This window comes from Brachyhypopomus gauderio, chromosome 12 (genome assembly GCF_052324685.1).
Source record: "Brachyhypopomus gauderio isolate BG-103 chromosome 12, BGAUD_0.2, whole genome shotgun sequence".
NCBI classification, from domain to species: Eukaryota; Metazoa; Chordata; class Actinopteri; order Gymnotiformes; family Hypopomidae; genus Brachyhypopomus; species Brachyhypopomus gauderio.
Window position 1 is genome coordinate 12814537 of NC_135222.1, and position 18268 is coordinate 12832804.

The 18268-nt window shown below is 45.1% G+C and overlaps 1 protein-coding gene across 2 annotated transcripts; it reads right to left on the reverse strand.

Annotated features, from left to right (window-relative positions):
- Positions 1-8922: 8922 nt before the first annotated feature.
- On the reverse strand, positions 8923-18268 carry LOC143528398 (uncharacterized). Of its 2 annotated transcripts, XR_013134448.1 has the most exons (3): positions 18135-18268; positions 10381-12563; positions 8923-9021 (listed from the first exon to the last, which is right to left on the reverse strand). XR_013134448.1 is itself a non-coding variant. In XM_077024113.1 (2 exons), exon 2 carries the CDS (start codon positions 12536-12538, stop codon positions 11234-11236), a length of 1305 nt encoding a protein of 434 aa, XP_076880228.1. In that variant the 5' UTR covers positions 12539-12563; positions 18135-18268; the 3' UTR covers positions 8923-11233. The 2 variants fall into 2 exon arrangements, 1 of the variants encoding a protein (XP_076880228.1); XM_077024113.1 differs by having other exon boundaries at positions 8923-12563.

Below are 18268 nucleotides of genomic sequence, written 5' to 3' on the forward strand. Positions count from 1 at the left end.
GCAGCTGGGTCCACCTAATCACAAGCTCAGAATACAGTTTTCCATATGAAAATTAATGAAAATAAACTATAATTGCTGCAGGATGGCGCTATACACCCCGCCCACCCCGAACAACTTTCGTCATTCGCCACTCCCCCCCACCCCCGTCAACAAATTACATTCGTCAACCCCCCCCCATCAACAACGTGCTTGCCCACCCCAATTACACTTTGGCCCGTCCAAAAATTTGCCACTGCATCCGCCACTGGGTTAGACTCTCACGTGTTGAGGATTTTGGGCAGTGTCGTCGTCCTCCCTGAATTAGGAGGGAATTTCCACCACAGGCTCCTTGTTGATAAAAGCGCCGTCGTCCAGGTGTGCTGGGAATCGTCCTTCTGGATATGAAGTCCAGGAATGGGAGTCTCGTTCACGGTTTAACAGGGAATTGATCGCCTTTGTTTCAGTCCGTGTGGCGGCGTCATCAAGCTTGATCGAAGTAGTTCAGTGAATCTGTTGTCGCGGTACCGTTGATCATACTGATCAAAGATTGCACCGTAGGTGTTGGTAGATTGCACCGTAACTCGGGCTCATTTAATGAAGTAATACGACTTTCAGCTGTTTGCTGTTAGTCGTATCAAAGTTCACGTGCTCTCAATAAAGAAAACCGGCGAGAGAGAAATGGCGGAGGCTCTTTTTAATAGGTCTAACCTCGGTGTCAGTCAAACCAGAGAGAGAGAGAGAGAGATGGCGGAGCAGGGTATTTAAGTACCTGGAAACCACGTACTTTAGACACACCCTTTCTTCCGTCAAAGCAAGCTTGTTCAATGTGTTGCCAGTGGTACTGCCACCTGCTGGTTTAGCATGGTACCTACACACTTCTTGAGGATGGAGGTGAGTGCGACCAGGCGATGGTCATTAAAACAGGAGGGTGAAACTTCTTCAGGACTGGTATAATGGTGGTGGCTTTGAAGCACAACAGCCTGCTCCAGTGAGGCGTTAAAATTTTTTGTGAAGACCTCCGTGAGTTCCCTCGCACAGTCCCTCAGCACACGACCGGGTATATTGTCAGGGCCAGGAGCTTCCGAGTGTTGATCCTGCTAAATGCTCTCCTCACACTGTCCAGAGACAGCATCAGCACTTGCTCATCAGGAGGTGGTGGCGACTTTTGTGCAGGCCTGCTGTCATATGCTTCAAACCGAATGAAGATGTTCAAATTGTTCAGCAGAGATGTGTTGCTGTCGCAGGTCTGAGAGGGGGGCGTATAATCTGTAATGGTCTGTATTCCCCCCTACAGGCTCTGTGAATCTCTGCTGTGACTGAAGTGATGAGCTACCCTCCTGGATTACTTAGCCACATACAGTTGTGATCAAATTTATTCAACCCCCAATGCTGCGAAGGGTTTTATGGAATTCAGTGCACATTTGTAATTGTGTTCATAATGAAATCTTACAAGGACTTGTTAAAGAACTAAATGCAACTAAGATAGCATCAATTTTTTTTGTCATAAAGTATTAAATGGCCTTTTTGTGATTTCTTCATTGACACAATTATTCAACCCCTTTACGACTACCACTCCTAAGAACAGAGGTTCATTCCAGTGTTTTCCATCAGGTATTGAAAACATCTGTGGATGTCAACGAGCAGCAATCAAGCATGATAAGCACCAATTAGGCAGATTTAAAAGGACTGTGATACTCAGCTCCTTCTAGACATCTACTGGTGTGTTTCCAAGCATGGTGAAGGCAAGAGAATGGTCCCAGAAGACAAGAGAAGAGGTTATTGCTCTTCACAAGAATGGCAATGGATATAAAAAGATTGCGAAGTTGTTAAATATTCCAAGAGACACTATTGGAAGTATCATTCGCAAGTTCAAGTTAAAGGGCACAGTGGAAACGTTACCTGGTCGTGGCAGAAAGAAGATCCTGACCGCGACTGCTGTGCGCTACCTGAAGCGTAATGTGGAGAAAAATCCCCGCGTGACTGCTAAGGAACTGAAAAAAGACCTGTCAGATGTGGGCACTGAAGTTTCAGCTCAGACAATAAGGCGCGCACTGCATAACGAAGACCTCCATGCCAGAACGCCCAGACGCACCCCCTTGCTGACTCCAAAGAACAAGAAAAGTCGACTGCAGTATGCCAAAAGTCATGTGGACAAGCCACAAAGGTTTTGGAACAGTGTACTGTGGTCAGATGAAACTAAATTAGAACTGTTTGGGACAATGGACCAGCGCTATGTTTGGAGAAGGAAGAACCAGGCTTATGAACAAAAGAACACCTTGCCTACTGTGAAGCATGGCGGGGGGTCAATTATGCTTTGGGGCTGTTTTGCTTCTAATGGTACAGGAAAGCTTCAAAGTGTGCAGGGTACCATGAATTCCCTTCAGTACCAGGAGATCTTGGAGGAAAATGTGATGGAGTCAGTCACAAACCTGCGGCTTGGGAGACGTTGGACCTTCCAACAGGACAATGATCCGAAGCACACATCCAAGTCCACTAGAGCATGGTTGAACATGAAAGGCTGGAACATTCTAGAGTGGCCATCGCAATCACCAGACTTAAATCCAATTGAGAACCTCTGGTGGGACCTAAAGAAGGCAGTTGCAGTGCGCAAGCCTAAGAATGTGACTGAACTGGAGGCTTTTGCCCATGAAGAATGGGCTAAGATACCCATAGGTCGCTGCAAGACACTTGTGTCAAGCTATGCTTCACGCTTGAAAGCTGTCATAACTGGAAAAGGATGTTGTACTAAGTACTAAAAAATAATGTCACTAGGGGGTTGAATAAAACTGATAATGATGTGAGCACAGTAAAGACATTTGTGGTTATTCCATCATAAATATTATGTTATGTTTGTCTAATTTATAAGTGCCTCTTTGATATAATTGTAAATAAGATGACTGAAATGATCAAAATCAATGTCAAACTGGCCAAAACACTTTATTTCAGTGGGGGTTGAATAAATTTGATCACAACTGTAGCTGTTCTAATGCCCCTGGATAGGTTGGTTTAGTGCTTCTAAAGACCTTTCTGTCCACACCCATACCTGTTTGCATACCGGTTTGGTGACCTTCACCAGTATGCTGACATTAGCATAACAGTGATGTGATCAGAGGTGTCAAGGTGGGGGAGTGGAAGAGCTTTGTGGGCTCCTCTCTGGTTGGTGTAAACATTGTCCATTGTGTTATTTCCGAGTTGGAAAGTCAATATGTTGATAAATCTGCTAACACTGCAGTCGGAGCCTACAATACCAGTATCATCGCCCCGACACAGAATGAAAACCTGGCGTTCAACACAAGACATTCACATTAACAATATCAACACCCAGAACTTTCATTCTAGTTACCTTATACTTAGTCTGATTCTGTGATTTGTGTGTGACTTGTGTATTCATCTATATAGTTTGGTTTTGTGTAATTTGTGTGTTAACGGGCCGCCCAGTGGGGGATGGGTTCCCTTTTGAGTCTTGGTCCTCCCAAGGTTTCTTCCTAATCCCCACCATCATAGGGAGTTTTTCCTTGCCACTGTCGCCTCTGGCTTGCTCATTAGGGATTTGGACCCATAGTATTGTTAACATTGTAAATCCTGTAAAACTGCTTTGAGACAACATGTGTTGTGAAAAGCGCTATACAAATAAATTTGATTTGATAAATCTTAAGAATCAGGGTCAGGGTCAGGGTTAGTATGGGTTGGGTTAGCGTCAGGGTTACTGATGTGATAGCACAGTTCAGTATGCCACTCCTATTATTGTTGTTGGAGGTCTGAGGGGCATAAACAGCAATGATTTCCACTGCTGTAAATTCCTTCCTATGGTTTCTGAAAAAATGGCAGTGACCTCTGGTGTTGCTGTAAGCGTGAGGGCAAAGTGGAATCACACACCACAGAATGCTACAGAGCTGTGAATACAAACATGTACAATAGGGGCTTATGTAGAAAATAACCAGCAAACTAAATGACAAAACACAGGGTATAAGTTAAAAAATTAGTTGACAAAACCAGACACAGGTGATAACACTAATGAGGGCCCACTGGCAGTTGAACAGATGTGAGATCTCCTACTGAAATATTCATTTGTCAACAGAAAAAGCTCTTTGGTTCCTCACATCTTGCTTTTGACAGATGTTCTAGTTTCACATTAATTAAAATTTAATTCACTTGGGAAATTAAATTACGAGGCTATAAATCAAATTTTATTCACTACTAAACTAAAGAGCAATTATCTATTTTAAAAAGCAGATTTTTACCCTGTGTGCCTGTAAATAAGTCTTCAGAGTCCACATATTCCTCTAGGACAGGGCTATTCAACTGGTGGCCCGCGGGCCAGAACCGGCCCTTTAATGAATTTGTACCGGCCCGTGGCCAATCTCTCCATAAATAAAAATAAATATTTGATAAACCGCCGTAAAAATAAATAACATTTTATCTGCAACATTTTACGAAACCGTGTCGAAATTTACATTCGAATTTGTTAGCGAATACGTTACGGGGAGCAGTCAAATGTGCTTATCCTGTGTTTCTTAATGACACAGGTCCACACTCGATCTGGAAAGATCTAGGCTACTTGGCAAGTGCTTTGTTTCTTGTTTTTGAATTTTGGATATTACATCATTACATGAAAATTCTTTGACTGTAACCAGCACACATCTGTTAGAGTGGCAATGCTAAGCTTAGAAGTAACATCTGCCATAGGAAACCATTGTGGTACTTTTTCCATTAGCTGTATTGGTTCATTTACAGTGTATAAAAGGGGCAGTCATGTTCTGGTGGTTAGGGAACTGGTCTTGTGAAAGTAAATCTAAAGAGTAATATAACTTTCTTGGTATTGCCTTGAGCTCATCGTTTTTTTTTTCTTTCTTTTGACCACAACTCATGGTCAACTAGGCTCTTCTTCTGGGTTAGAAGTTTGTCCAGGGCCCAGTTCAGAGTCCCAAATTTTCCTCTGTAAATATTTATCAATCGCTGATGTACGTCATGCCACCACAACCTCTCCCACACAACACTTCTTCTTTTGTTTTCATGGCACGTGGCATCCTTACTGTTGGCCATTATTGTTGTGCATCGCATAGCTTCATACGATGCATTATATGAACGCTATTGTATTTTGTAAAATGTTAGTAGAATTCTGGACTTGATTTTTGTCAGTCTTTAGGACTTTGTTTTATTTCTGTGATGGGAAAAGAATTATAGCCTGTGACTAATGAAGTTTCATTAGTGGTGGAGTAGCACAACAGGCTGTTTCATAGTTTTAAAAGGCAGGAGGAAGTAGGAATCCAGGAAGAGGAAGGACTCCAGTAATGTGGGCAAGGACTTGGAAGTGGAAACAGTGGAGCTGGGGCAAAGGAATTCCTCAACACGCAAATTTAATGGAACAATATTATTTATTATTTACGTAGTGACTGAAAGAATAATATTGCAAATACAAGCGGCTGAAATGAGTTTTCTCTGCAGGGTGTCCAGGCTCTGCCTTAGAGATAAGGTACGGAGCACAGTCATCCAGGAGAAGCTCAGAGTAGAGTCACTGCTCCTCCATGTAGAGAGGAGCCAGTTGAGGTGGTTCGGGCATCTGGTCCGGATGCCACCTGAGTGTCTCCCTCGTGAGGTGCTCCAGGCATGTCCAACTGGGAGGAGACCCTGTGGAACAGTGGCGTGCACACATAGACCTCAGGTGGTGCTAAAGCACCACCAACTCTGCCCTTTATTAACGAAAGTGCCCTTTTAAAACTTCGGTTTTTTTTTTTCTTAAATAAAAAAAAAATTATTATTATCATCATTTTACTAAGGTCGGTTTGAAATGATCTTTTGAAAACCTGAGCGATTAAAAACAATGCCCTGAAATGAGCCACCACCTCGCACACACCCGACCTCTCTCTTCCTTTAACACCAGATGCGCTTCAGCTGCAGTTCAGTTCAGCGAGTGGAAGGAAGCGTCTTCAGCACAGCACGCACGGTCACAGATAGACTTCTTCTCCCGTCCCCACCAGCCAGGTCACATACACATCAAGTCAAATCGTACCGTTTGCCCTCTAAGCCCAACGTGAAATCATTTTCTTGTGCAGTAAAATGTCTCATACAGCACCAAACTACTAAGCATTTTTAGCCGACTGGTCAGCTGATAAACTTGTCGCTCTAGCCCAAATCAATGATAGATAACGTGAGGACGACCACATACAAATAATTAAGGTAGAGTTTGCAAATCTATGTGTTAAGCTGAACGTTTTCTGTTGTATAGGTTTTGTTAGGCAACATAAATTAACACATTCGTTTGTGTAAGAAGAAACGGGAAGTTCCCCATTACCTGTGAAAAATGCCCATCTGCATTCGTGTAATGACAACACTCAGTAGCCTATAACTCTTTTATAGGCTATACTGAGCTACCTATAACTTCTTGTACGTTTTGGTCTTTTTACTGTCTTAATTGTAGGCCTATATTGATTTACTAATTGCAAAATATATGCAACAAGGCCTGCAGACAGTGGAGGGTAAGCAGAAGTTAAGGACATGACTGTATATAGTTAATATTGGATATGAATTATATCAGTTGGCTGCGTGACTTTTTCCATTGAAAATTCACATTTAGAGAATGTTGCAAATAAAAGTCAAATTTCATTCAACATGTGCTTGTAATTATTTTTATAATGAAGTGTTCCACATGCGCTAAAAAGTGCCCTTCACCACCCCCCAGCACTTGCCCCTGAAAATGTCTGTGCACGCCACTGCTGTGGAAGACCCAGGACACGCTGGAGAGATTATATCTCTCGGCAGTCCTGGGAATGCCTCAGTATCCTCCCAGAAGAGCTAGAAGAGATGGCTGGGAAGAGGGAAACCTGGGCATTTTTTCTTAGGCTACCGTTTCCCCCCACAACCCAACCTGGACCTGGATAAATGGATGGATGGATGGATGGATGGATGAATATTATTTAGCTGTGATAAATAATATTGTGCTCTGAGTGACAGGTGCAGGGCTTGTCATCAAAGTTGTAGACATTTGTATATGGGCCTTACTGCCCAGTCTTCTAGGTTTCATTGGTGCCAGTCTTGAATTGATGGATGTTTAATTTATGCTTGCCTGGTCACCTTATTGTCTGTGTGATCCAGAGGGTTTCTTGGTCCTGCAAAATCACAGGGTAGATCCAGCTTGCTGCTATTAGCCACACAACCCCACTCTTTCCTCTGTTATATTTACTCTCTAATATCCTAAAATCAGAGGTGAAATGAACTATTGCATTCCTATAGCCAGCTATGAGGTCACAGAAGTCTTTGGTAATACTGTATATATATTCAGGGGTGATAGTGGGAAAAATACCTGAGCCTGAACTTTTTCTGAGCGGGGGGGGTGGGGGGGGTGGAATGTTAGTGTACCATATTTAGAATATTTTATAATTAATCTTTAAATTAATTAATAATAAATAAGTCAGGTAATCATTATAGTGAAATAAAAAACTAATTTCTATTAATATTCTGAGAAAATGCTGTAACCTAAAGATTTAGAATAGACACAATATGTTAAAAACAGGCATAATTAATTATTTATTCATTAATGTTAGTAAATTATAGGATACCAGACAACTCAAAGAAATTATGCAAATAAAGTTTAAAAGAATTACAAGTATTATGATTATAGTTAGTTTTTTTATATAAAATTTAATAAATTTAATAAATATTTTGTGTTGGTTTATTAGGACATACATTTTGTGCTTTTGTTCATGTATTACAACTTACGCCGTAAGGCGGCCAGGATGAACCAGATCGTCTGACCACCTGTACCGGCTCAAAAAAAACACTCTTATATTTCTGATAAAAATGTAACTTAATCAGAATAAAGATAAAATACTGAAGTTATCTTGCATCTGCTCTTCCGATGTTTGAAATACAGGCGGTCCCCGGGTTACGACGTTGATCCGTCGTAAATCGATTTTCGGTGTAAATCGGAACATACGTACATGTATGTACGTAAATAACGTACTATACGCAGTTATCCTATCCTAAAGCTAGCCTTTTGGCAAATACCTTTATCCATAGCTGCGTTTAACTAATCCTGACGCCACGCACACCAAACACCAAGTTCCGTTTACGACGCAGAACCATTTAGGTCCAAACAAGGCTTTATACAGTAAATGGGAGATGTGTAGTAACCACGAAAAATCGTAACTTGGGAACCTCGTAAGGATCATATTTCGGCCTCAAAACAGATAGCATGCGCGCGCGTGTGGTTTATCATTATGATTTGACGGATTTTTCCCCCCCTCAATTTTTTTTTCTCGCGGACATGTCGGTACGCCGGAATTCCGGCGTGGCGCCTGAAAACTATCAGGCCTGTATATTTTGTGAGGTGAAAAATTCTTTTGATACTAAACTGTTTACAACCGAATTAAAAACAATTAGAAGTTGTCAGCTTCTCTGATGAGATGAGAGCATACATGAGCATAGATGAGTGTGACCGCAGCCCAAGATCAACTGTGTAAAAACAGTGGTGATAGCAATGTGATGCATATGACAGATGATTAACTTGTGAAAATCTTAGTAATTGTTTATTGTTGATAATTATTGTATTGCTGTGACGGGCAGGGTGAGCGAACTAAAAAGGAAGTGATCATGCCAAGTCTCAGGGAAAAAGGATGGTTTAATGAAGAAAGTGTGCAAATCCAAAAATCCATATCCGAATTAAGGATATAATAACCAGCGGTCAACTGGTACAGACAAAACATATATAGACGAACAAACAACCCTCAGGTGATACGGATCGCGGGCCCTGCCTACCTGAGGGACGAACACCACACGACCACAACAGGACAGCTGCCGCTGTGGACGGGGAGACTGGCAGGGCCCCCCCCCCACAACGTGACAGACCCCCCCACCAAAGACGCACTCCCCTCCGGATGTACGGCTCACAGCGGCAGCACACAAAACAGAGCAAAGGGGCGGGAGGGCGGGGACAAGACATGGACCCGTTCCCTGCCGTCCTGGAGCCACACCACAAAACACACACATTAGCTCCCCGTCACTGGGCGGAGACAAGGCAGGAACCCGTTCCCTGCAGTCCTGGAGCTGGAACATAAAAACAAACAAGTTAGCTCACCTCCCTGGGCGGGACCCTGGACCGACCGGGCCGTCAACAAGATGAAACCACGCCCCGGTCGGTCACAGAGCCCTCATGCCCTAACCGGCCATTTAGGCCGCTTGAGCCCCACAACCGTGTGCGGACCGGGAGCACCAAGCTCCCCACATATATATATGATGTACAAATGATGCAATACGTGCAATAAAGGAAAAAAAAAACATTAAAGTGCCGTTCCAGAATAACAAGTGAGAAGTATTTTAAACTTTGATTAAAAAATGTCTAAAGTCATGGCTCTTCTAATGTTTTTATTCAGCTACTTTTGTGTAAGAGCGGCATATACTTCTGTTTAAAGAGCTTCTCCGTGCAGTTTCCGCCTTCTTTTGGCAGATCTGTTAAGATGATTGGCTGCAGTAAAAAAGGATTGACAGCTAACTCTGGCTGATAATTGGCTTAATAAAAATTGATTGACAACGAAAGTCTAGTATCTGATTGGCTGCGGTCGAAAATGATTGACACATGCTCCGCCCTTTACCCACGCCCACCGGGGCTCCGGCCTGCAGCATTACATATATGCTTGCGCCGGTCGCGACGCGTCAAACCTAGCTCATGGATTCCGTCACACGCAGCGCCGTGCGCAATGCCCTAGTGCCTGTACATTAAAATTTTAATGGTCCAATGAAGGTAATTTAAAAACCAGGACATTTCCTCACTTAAAAAAAACCCGGGACAGGACGTGAAATACCGACATGTCCCAGGAAACACGGACATTTGCTCACCCTATAATTACATCATACAAAATTATGCCTCCAGTTGTAACAGAGATATAGCATTACCCAAATAAGTCAAAATTATATATACGGCAAACTAATTAATCGCAACGTGTTTCCTCAAATTTGACATCTAGTTCTTGTAGGCTGAAATGTCCACACGTTTTGGCAGACACAACTGACAGCGCATTATATAACTGTCCTTTTTACACGTTTGTAATGTGAACATTGGCTGTATGTGAGGCCACGGATGCTCGGGAGGGTTTTCTGTCACTTTCTTGCTACCAGTGGAGAAAGTTTGCATATGTGATCACATGACTGACCGGCTTCATTTCATTGGTCACTCATACTCAGATGACGAGACGTTGGTCAGTCTTCTCACTGAAAAGACGAATTATTTACAAAACTAAAGTAAAGGTAGCGCGCGGCACAAATCCGATTGTAACGAAGTAAAAGTCGCGCTTTTCTCACCACATATTTACTCAAGTAAAAGTAGAAGTCTTTCATATTAAAACTACTCTCACAAGTACATTTTTGACCCAAAAGCTACTTGAGTAAATGTAAAGCGTTCCTACCCACCTCTGTTTGTCATCACTAATTGTGAAATAATTCCAGATTGCTGACATGTTGAGTTGTCTGCTCATTAGCATAACGTGGTTTACGTCTACGGGAAACAAGGTATCGGATGTTGATATCAGAGCCTCATTTGCGACTACGAGTACAGGTACATGGACATGGCATCGGACAAATACCCGATACCAGTATCGGTACTCATTCATCTCTATTTTGCATATTATGTAAATTAGCAAAAAAATATGAGTGGGCAGAGCTTCCTGGTTGTATATTACTGGTCATGGTGAAATGAGCCAAGGAATGTTTAGGAATTGGAATTTTGTTGTTATGACTTATTGTGTGGGAGATAGGTAACAAAACAAAATGCTGTGCTATAGTGCCACCATCAAGCCAATGTGGGTATGTGTGTGGCTGAGTCATTTCACACCTGCTGCACCTTTCAGCTAAGTTTGGTCTTTCTTGAAGAAAAATTTCAATAGGTTTTCCACACTATGTGCATGAACACTAATAAATATAATATTTAGAATGAAATTAAAATTTGTGAAGCATCATGCCGGGATTATTGGAGACTAGAGCATCCATGTCTGGCAGCAGGAAGGTTAATGATAAAGGGTAAAACCACAGTATAATAAACTTCATAAAACAAGCTATATATGAATGTTGTTAAATCACAGTTGTACATATTTTTCATAATAGATATTTACATACATTTATAACATAGACAATATCAATAAAATGTTTGTCATAGTAAACCCCTGATTATCATCATATGTGAGTTTTTATTTGTTTTTGTTATTGGTAATAATAATGTATAATTCAGTTTTGGTTCTCTACGTTCCCCCAAATGATGCAGTGAAATTTACATCAAATCAGAATCCTGTAGAGTTTTATCAACGTTTGATATCAGTTCTGCCTCAAAGTCCCACACCCTTGTGTCAACATGCAGTTGCTGTTTGGTAAGACTCCCCTGGAGTGGTGTTCTCACATGAACAATTCGACACACATTAAAAGGTACATAATAAACATCTCCATGGTGTTGCAGGGTGGAATGTATTGATGTTTGTACTACACTTCTTGGGTTGATGATCATTTTTCTGGGGTTGAAGACATCTTTTCTATCTGGTTCTCTATAAATATGTTCCATAATGTTGATGCCAGATATATTTCTCCATTCTGATCGACTGAATCGATGACTCTCTTCAAACTGTGTCTTGGGAAAAATGTGATTCTCAATGGCAAATACACCCACATTTGTGTGCTCCTGTTGAAGATCCTCCATCAGTAACTGAAGATTAGCATACTTGTAAGGCATAATGATCTCATCAATATCATTCAGCAGAACATATTTGGACTGATACATGTTCCTATAAATACACTCATTGAGGGTTACCAACTGGCCATAATAGTGGAGGTCTCCACCATGCTTTATAAAGTTCCAACCTTTAGATGGATTAAGGAAAGTGTCAATAGGCCATGGAACAATCTCCAGTATTCCTTCCCTCTTATAATGCTGTAAGAGTTTCTCCAGGTCAGGGCCACAGCTCGTGTTGTAGATAACCACATGTTGCACACCAAGAAGTTTGTAAATCTCCATTGTTTGGACAAATTGTAGAACATTGTTGTAGTCACCAAAAAGATTGGAGATACAGACAGTGAAACTGAAATTAAATGATTCTCTGGTCACCTCGTTCTTTATGGGCAAGAATTCTTCACTGTGAATGTCTGAGATGTTTGCACTCGTTGAAATGACTACATGTGTTGCATATTGAGTGTATGCACCATGACACAGCACATCTGAAGCTCCATATGGAAACCTAAAATGGTCACTGTGTATCTGGACTTCAGCCTCAGATGTCTGGCAGTCATGGTCATCAATACAGTAGATGCAGTAAAGAGGCTGCAGACTGTCCCTTCTGATGATGCTGATAACACGAATGGCCTTATTGATTCTGTGATCAATGAATGCAGACACCATAAAATGTCCTGAATGTTTAATGGGGGTTATGGAATTTTTTGTGAAATGAACTTTGCTTGCTTCAGAGTTACTCTGCATAGCTGGGAATGAACTTATAAACACATATCTACCGAATTTCTGAATTATGATAAAGCTCAGAATTACAAAAAGTAAAAGAAAAACAAACAGCTTGATATTTGCCTTTTCCATGTTGATTCACTGCCCAGCCAGACACCTGTAAAAACAACAATAAAAGTTTATGTAATTGCCTTAGCAGAAGCAGTCTTAGTTTGGCCTTTGAGTAAATACATAACTGAAAAGCAGCAGTTGTTTATTTGTTTATTTGTTGTTTTTGCTGCATTGTATTCATCCTTCTGTTGGGCGGGGCCTATTAGGATCTGCGACACCTGAGGGTTGGTTTTCTGTCTTTATATGCCTTGTGTCACGTTGAGGACCCCGGCCCCTCCCTTTTGGGCGTGTGTTTACATTGTCCACGTGCATCGTCTGCGTCTATGGATCTACGTGGTTATGAATATGTCTTGTGATAATTCGTCTCACCTGTGACTTGTCTCGTAATCACGTGGGGCTAATGTGGTTTGTCTATTTAATGTGCGTTCGCGCAGTGTCCTGTGCTCATCGTTGTCTAGAGTTTACACGTTACTGTGTGCATGTTATGTGTTCTTCGTGCGCTGTCTTGCGCAATCATCGTGAATATTAAAAGTGACCTAAGAAAAAGGAGGATTCGTGTCTCATCCTTCCCTGCTCCGCCGCGCGTCACAGAACGACGAGCTGTCTGAGAGACACAAGAACATGCCTGGCAACAAGACAAAGCCAAAGAAGGGGAAGAAGCCCAGCAAGCGGCATCACCGCTCTTCTTCCTCCCCCCCGCGCTGCAAAGCCCCGCCGACTCTGGCGCAGCTTATGCAGGACCCAGAGTGCTCATACCTGCTGTGCGCGGCTCGTGAGACCGCCATACCCGAGTTGGCGGAGGAATACCGCCGGACAGCTGCGCGGGTGTGGGAGGAGAGACACCCCTCTCCTTCCCGGGAAAGCTCGACCATACGGGTAAGCTTCCCCGAGCTCTACGGGGCAGGCACGCCACCCGAGGGTGAGCTTGGGGAGGAGGAGAACACGCCAACACTGGCGCAGCTGGAAGAGGACCCAGTGTGTGCGTCCCTGGTGCGTCAGGCTCGGAAGCACCACAACCCCGAGTCGGCGGAGAAGCTCTGCCAGGAGGCAGTGCAGCTGTGGGGGAAGTACCACCCCTCTTCCTCCAGGGAGCCCTCACCCCTGAGGGTGGGCTCCTTCGAGCTCCGCGTGACGGAGAAGACCCCCGAGAGCGAGTTTGGGGAGGGGGATTCTCCAAGCGAGGAGGAGGAGCAGGACGAGGAGGAAGAGGTTTACCCCCCGTCGCTATACGACGCCTCCACAGTAGACTACGGTGGAGAGGGAGAGCAGGCGTCCACTGTCGACTACGGTGAAGAGGAGGAGGAGCAGTCAGAGGAAGAGGACTACCTCCCTCCGTCCGTAGGTCCCTCTACCACCGTAGAGGAAGGCGGGGAGGAATACGACGAGGAGGAGTACCCTCCGTCGGAGTGCTCCTCATACCCCGATGACGACGATGGGGGGGAGGAGAACGGGGATTACCCTCCGTCCGAGGGCTCCTATACGGAGGAGGAGAGTCCGCCTTCCTCAGAGAGAACAGCCGGGACTATGAAGAGGAGTTCGGAGAGGAGTCCACCCTCCGATCGCTCTGGCGAGAGTGCGATGGACTGCTCCCGGGGTGGCAGCCCGGAGCAGTCCATGGAGTGGAGCCAGAGGACAGAGGAGGAGATGGACATAGAGGAAGAGCTCCCTTGCGGCTCGCAAGGCGCGCAAGCCAGCCGCGCTGCACCTGGCGTGTCCGCCAGCCGCGCTGCACCTGGCTCGTCCGCCAGCCGCGCTGCACCTTGCGCGTACGCCAGCCGCGCTGCAACTGGCGCGTCTGCCAGCTGCGCTGCACCTGGCACGTCCGCCAGTCGTGCTGCGCCTGGCACGTCCGCCAGTCGTGCTGCACCCAGCGGAGGGTCCGCAGCGAGGGCTGGAGGAGGAATGTCCCCCGCAGCGCCTGCAGCTCCCGGTCTCTCTCCCCTCCTAGCACTCCTTTTGGTGCGTAGCTGGGCACCTGTTTCATGTGTGTGTGTACCAGTGTTGTAAGTCTTCCCATTTGTGTGCCTAACCCATTTTTCCCTTTCGTGCCACTATGTGTTAATGTACCTGTTTGTGTGTTTGTGTCCGTTCCGTTTAATGTGTCTAACGTCTTTTCCCCGGTCTTCCCAGGGAGGGTGTGCTAGGCGATTCGTAATGGACGCTGCGCCAAGGGCAGTCACCTCCCAGACGCAGGACTGAGCGTGTCAGATCCGCCCATCGTCGTGGGTTCGGGGCACTCGGTCCTGTTGGCACCCCGGGATGGGTAGTGCCCTTGGAGGGGGCGTCTGTCACGTTGAGGACCCCGGCCCCTCCCTTTTGGGCGTGTGTTTATGTTGTCCACGTGCATCGTCTGCGTCTATGGATCTACGTGGTTATAGATATGTCTTGTGATAATTCATCTCACCTGTTACTCGTCTCGTAATCACGTGGGGCTTAGTGTTGCACGGTATACCGATACTAGAGTAGTATCGCGATACTTCGTCATTAAAAACGGTACTATACCCAGTTTGCTTAGTATTGGTGCTATAGGACTAAGTGCGGTTTTTTTTTTTTTTTAAGAGCAGTATTTCCAAAGAGTGCCACACGGGGGTAGTGTGCGCGTACAGCAGTGCAGCGCTTGCCTCCTCTCTTCAGAATAAGAAGAAACGGTGTACGATGGCTGATAATACAAGCAATATTGCGGACCGTCCTCAGCTTGTTGAAAAACTACACGCACGAAGCGAAATATGGAATTATTTGCATACATTTCAGACAGTCATGGCAACCCCGTGGACATATCAAAACCGGTCTGCAAACGGTGCTTTAAAGCTGTACCAACCAAAGGAGCCAATCGATTCTTTTTACATAAAATGCGCTTTCGTTTGACCCACCCAAGGTGCCGTAATGCACAGAACAGTTGGTAATGCTGAAATGGCAGCTAAAACAAACGCAGTGTGTTCGCAGCTCGTCTTAATTAAACAAGGAAAGCAGCAGAAGTGCTGTGTGGAAATACTTTGGATTCGAAGCAGATACAGATGGAAAACCGAAGGACATGAACAAGCCAGTTTGCAGGCGGTGCTTTCGGAACATTTCAACGAAGGGCGCTAAAGCCTGGTTTATACTTGACGCGCCGCAAGCAGCGCGGTGAAAATGATGTAATCGCGGTAGCCTCGCGCGCTGTCAATTCGCGAGGTCGTGCACCTCTAGAATTTTGCAACTTAGCGCGCGCCGCAGCGCAATGAACAGTCAGGAATTAAAGCACTTGTACGTCACTTTCAAGGTCCATTTCAATATTTCCCAGCACGTTAAACTTTAGTTAAATATTTATACATATACTCGAAATAATTTAATGGTTGTTTATTTTCAAAACGCCCAATTTTAACGTCTTCACGTTCTCTCATGTTTCGTCCTGGAATTACAAGAGGCTCGTATTTGTTAACGTAATACAAGAGAACGGTTCAGTCAGACAGCCATTTGTTTCAAGCATTTTCAAGCACGCGGACAAGGTGTGCGGACTCGCGCTACGGTCACTCGCGAAAGTTTAAACCTAGCTTAACTGCACCTCACTGTGTAGCCCCAGTGTCTGTCGAGGAGATGCAGCAGGATCCTGTGTGTGCACACCTGCTGGGTCAAGCCTGGGATAATAAGGTGGCAACGATAGCGGACTATTTCCGCGAGGCCGCGGTGAGAAATCTCGCCTCTGTCGGTGGGCTCCATAGAGCTTTGCTCGGCGGAGAAGACCCCCAGGAGCAAGTTCGAGGGAGAGGAGTCGGAGGAAGAGACCGAGGAGGAGGAGAGCTCCCCTCCATCTGTGCACTCTGCCCCCACCAAGTATTACGGTGAGGGTGAGGAAGAAGAAAAAAGCCCTCCTCCGTCTGTATACTCAGCTCCCACGGAGTATTACGGTGAGGGCGAGGAGGAAAAAGAAAGCCCTCCTCCGTCTGTGTACTCAGCTCCCACGGTGTATTACGGTGAGGGCGAGGAGGAAGAAGACAGCCCTCCTCCATCCCTGTACTCGGCTCCAACCAAGTGTTTTGGAGAGGAAGCGACCCCTCCTTCTTCCGAGTGCTCCGATCCTTCTGAGTACTCGGATGGAGAGCCAGGCACAGAGGATGAAGACTCGAGCCTGGGTCCCTCAGACTACTCCGGTGAGACCGTGAGAGGGAGGAGAGGTCAGAGAGAGGGCGTTTCTTCCCATCCCTCTGAGGGGAGCACTATGGACTGGTCCTGTGGCGAGACCCCGGTGGAGCCAATGATCTGGCGTTCAGGTGGTGAAGAAGAGGAGATGGAGATAGAGAACACCGCTCAGGAGGCCCGGTCAGGAGAACGATCACCAGGGGGAGGTGAAGTTCCCCGTTGGGACCCTCGGAGGGGAGAGAGTGGGAGTCGGCAGGCCTATCCTGTGGCGCGCACCTCGGGGGCTGCCCAAGTGGTCGCGCGCTCACTGAGAAGGCTGCCAGGGGGTCCGCCAGCTGCGCTGCACCCAGCGGAGGGTTTGCGGCAAGTGCTAGAGGAGGACCGCCTACTGCAGCGCCTGCAGCTCCGGGAGGGTTTCCCCTTCTGGCAGCAGTCCTACAGGCACGAAGCCTGGCTCTGTTTGTGTGTGTGCCTGTCCCGGTGTTTCTGCCTGTCCCTGTGTTTATACCGAATCCCCTTTTCCCTTTCGTGCCTCTGTCCGTTAATTTTCCTGTTTGTGTTTTCATAAATGTGCCGTTGTGTTTGTCTAACGTGTTTTCCCTTGTCTTCCCAGGGAGGGTATTCGGATCCGCTCATCGGTGTGGGTGCGGGGCATTCAGTTCTGTTGGCACCCCGGGATGGGTAGTGCCCTTGGTGCGGGGATCTGTCACGTTACAGCCTCTGACCCCTCCCCTTTGGGAGTGTGTTTATGTCGTCTACGTCTAGACATCTGCGTCTGTGGATCTTCGTGGGTGTGGATGTGTCTGCATGTTCATCGATTTCTCCTGTGGCTCCTCTCGTGATCACGCGGGCTTATGTGGTTTGTCTATTTAATGTGCATTCGCGCTGTGTCCTGTGCTCGTCTTTGTTAGAGTCATTCATGTTTGAGTCTGTCTGCGCTATTTGTAAAATAAGAGTGATGTTTGTGAAAGAAACAGTGAACTCGTGCCTCATCCGTCTTCCTGCGCCCAGCGTCACACGAAGAACATGATAAGACCACTCAGATAGGGACTTGAACCCAAGACCCCAGTTCTGATATGCAGACATGCTAACCACCAAGACACTACATAGCTGTTTGTGTCTGTATTGTTTTGAATTGTTGGATTCCCTAATAAAACACATTTTTAAAAAGCATACACTGCTCATCACAGCAACACAGCTAATATTCCAAATAGTCAGAAAAACAGATACAATTAATAGCAGTTAAAAAAACTAAATGTGTCACCGCCAGGAAATAAATATGCATTTAAATACAGACTGTGTATTGTCCCAACCTTAACAATACCAGAAATCTCCTCATAAGGACTTAAACATAAGGCTATAGAAACAAGTTTCGCATTAAATAAAATGCAATTCTCTTGAGAAACTACTGGAAGAAGTATAAAATCTAGTTAAGATCAATCAAATTGATTTCACTCCTGAAATTAAATGGCATTATTATCCATTAAAAAAAGACTTTTACCTTTTTTGTTGGTACATATGTCTTCAAACAGAATCCACAAATTTCTGTTGGAGTCCACTTAAATATTTACCAAACCATGATAGTATAGCCACAAAGTTTGAAAATTTTGAGCTCACACAGAGATACTCCACTGC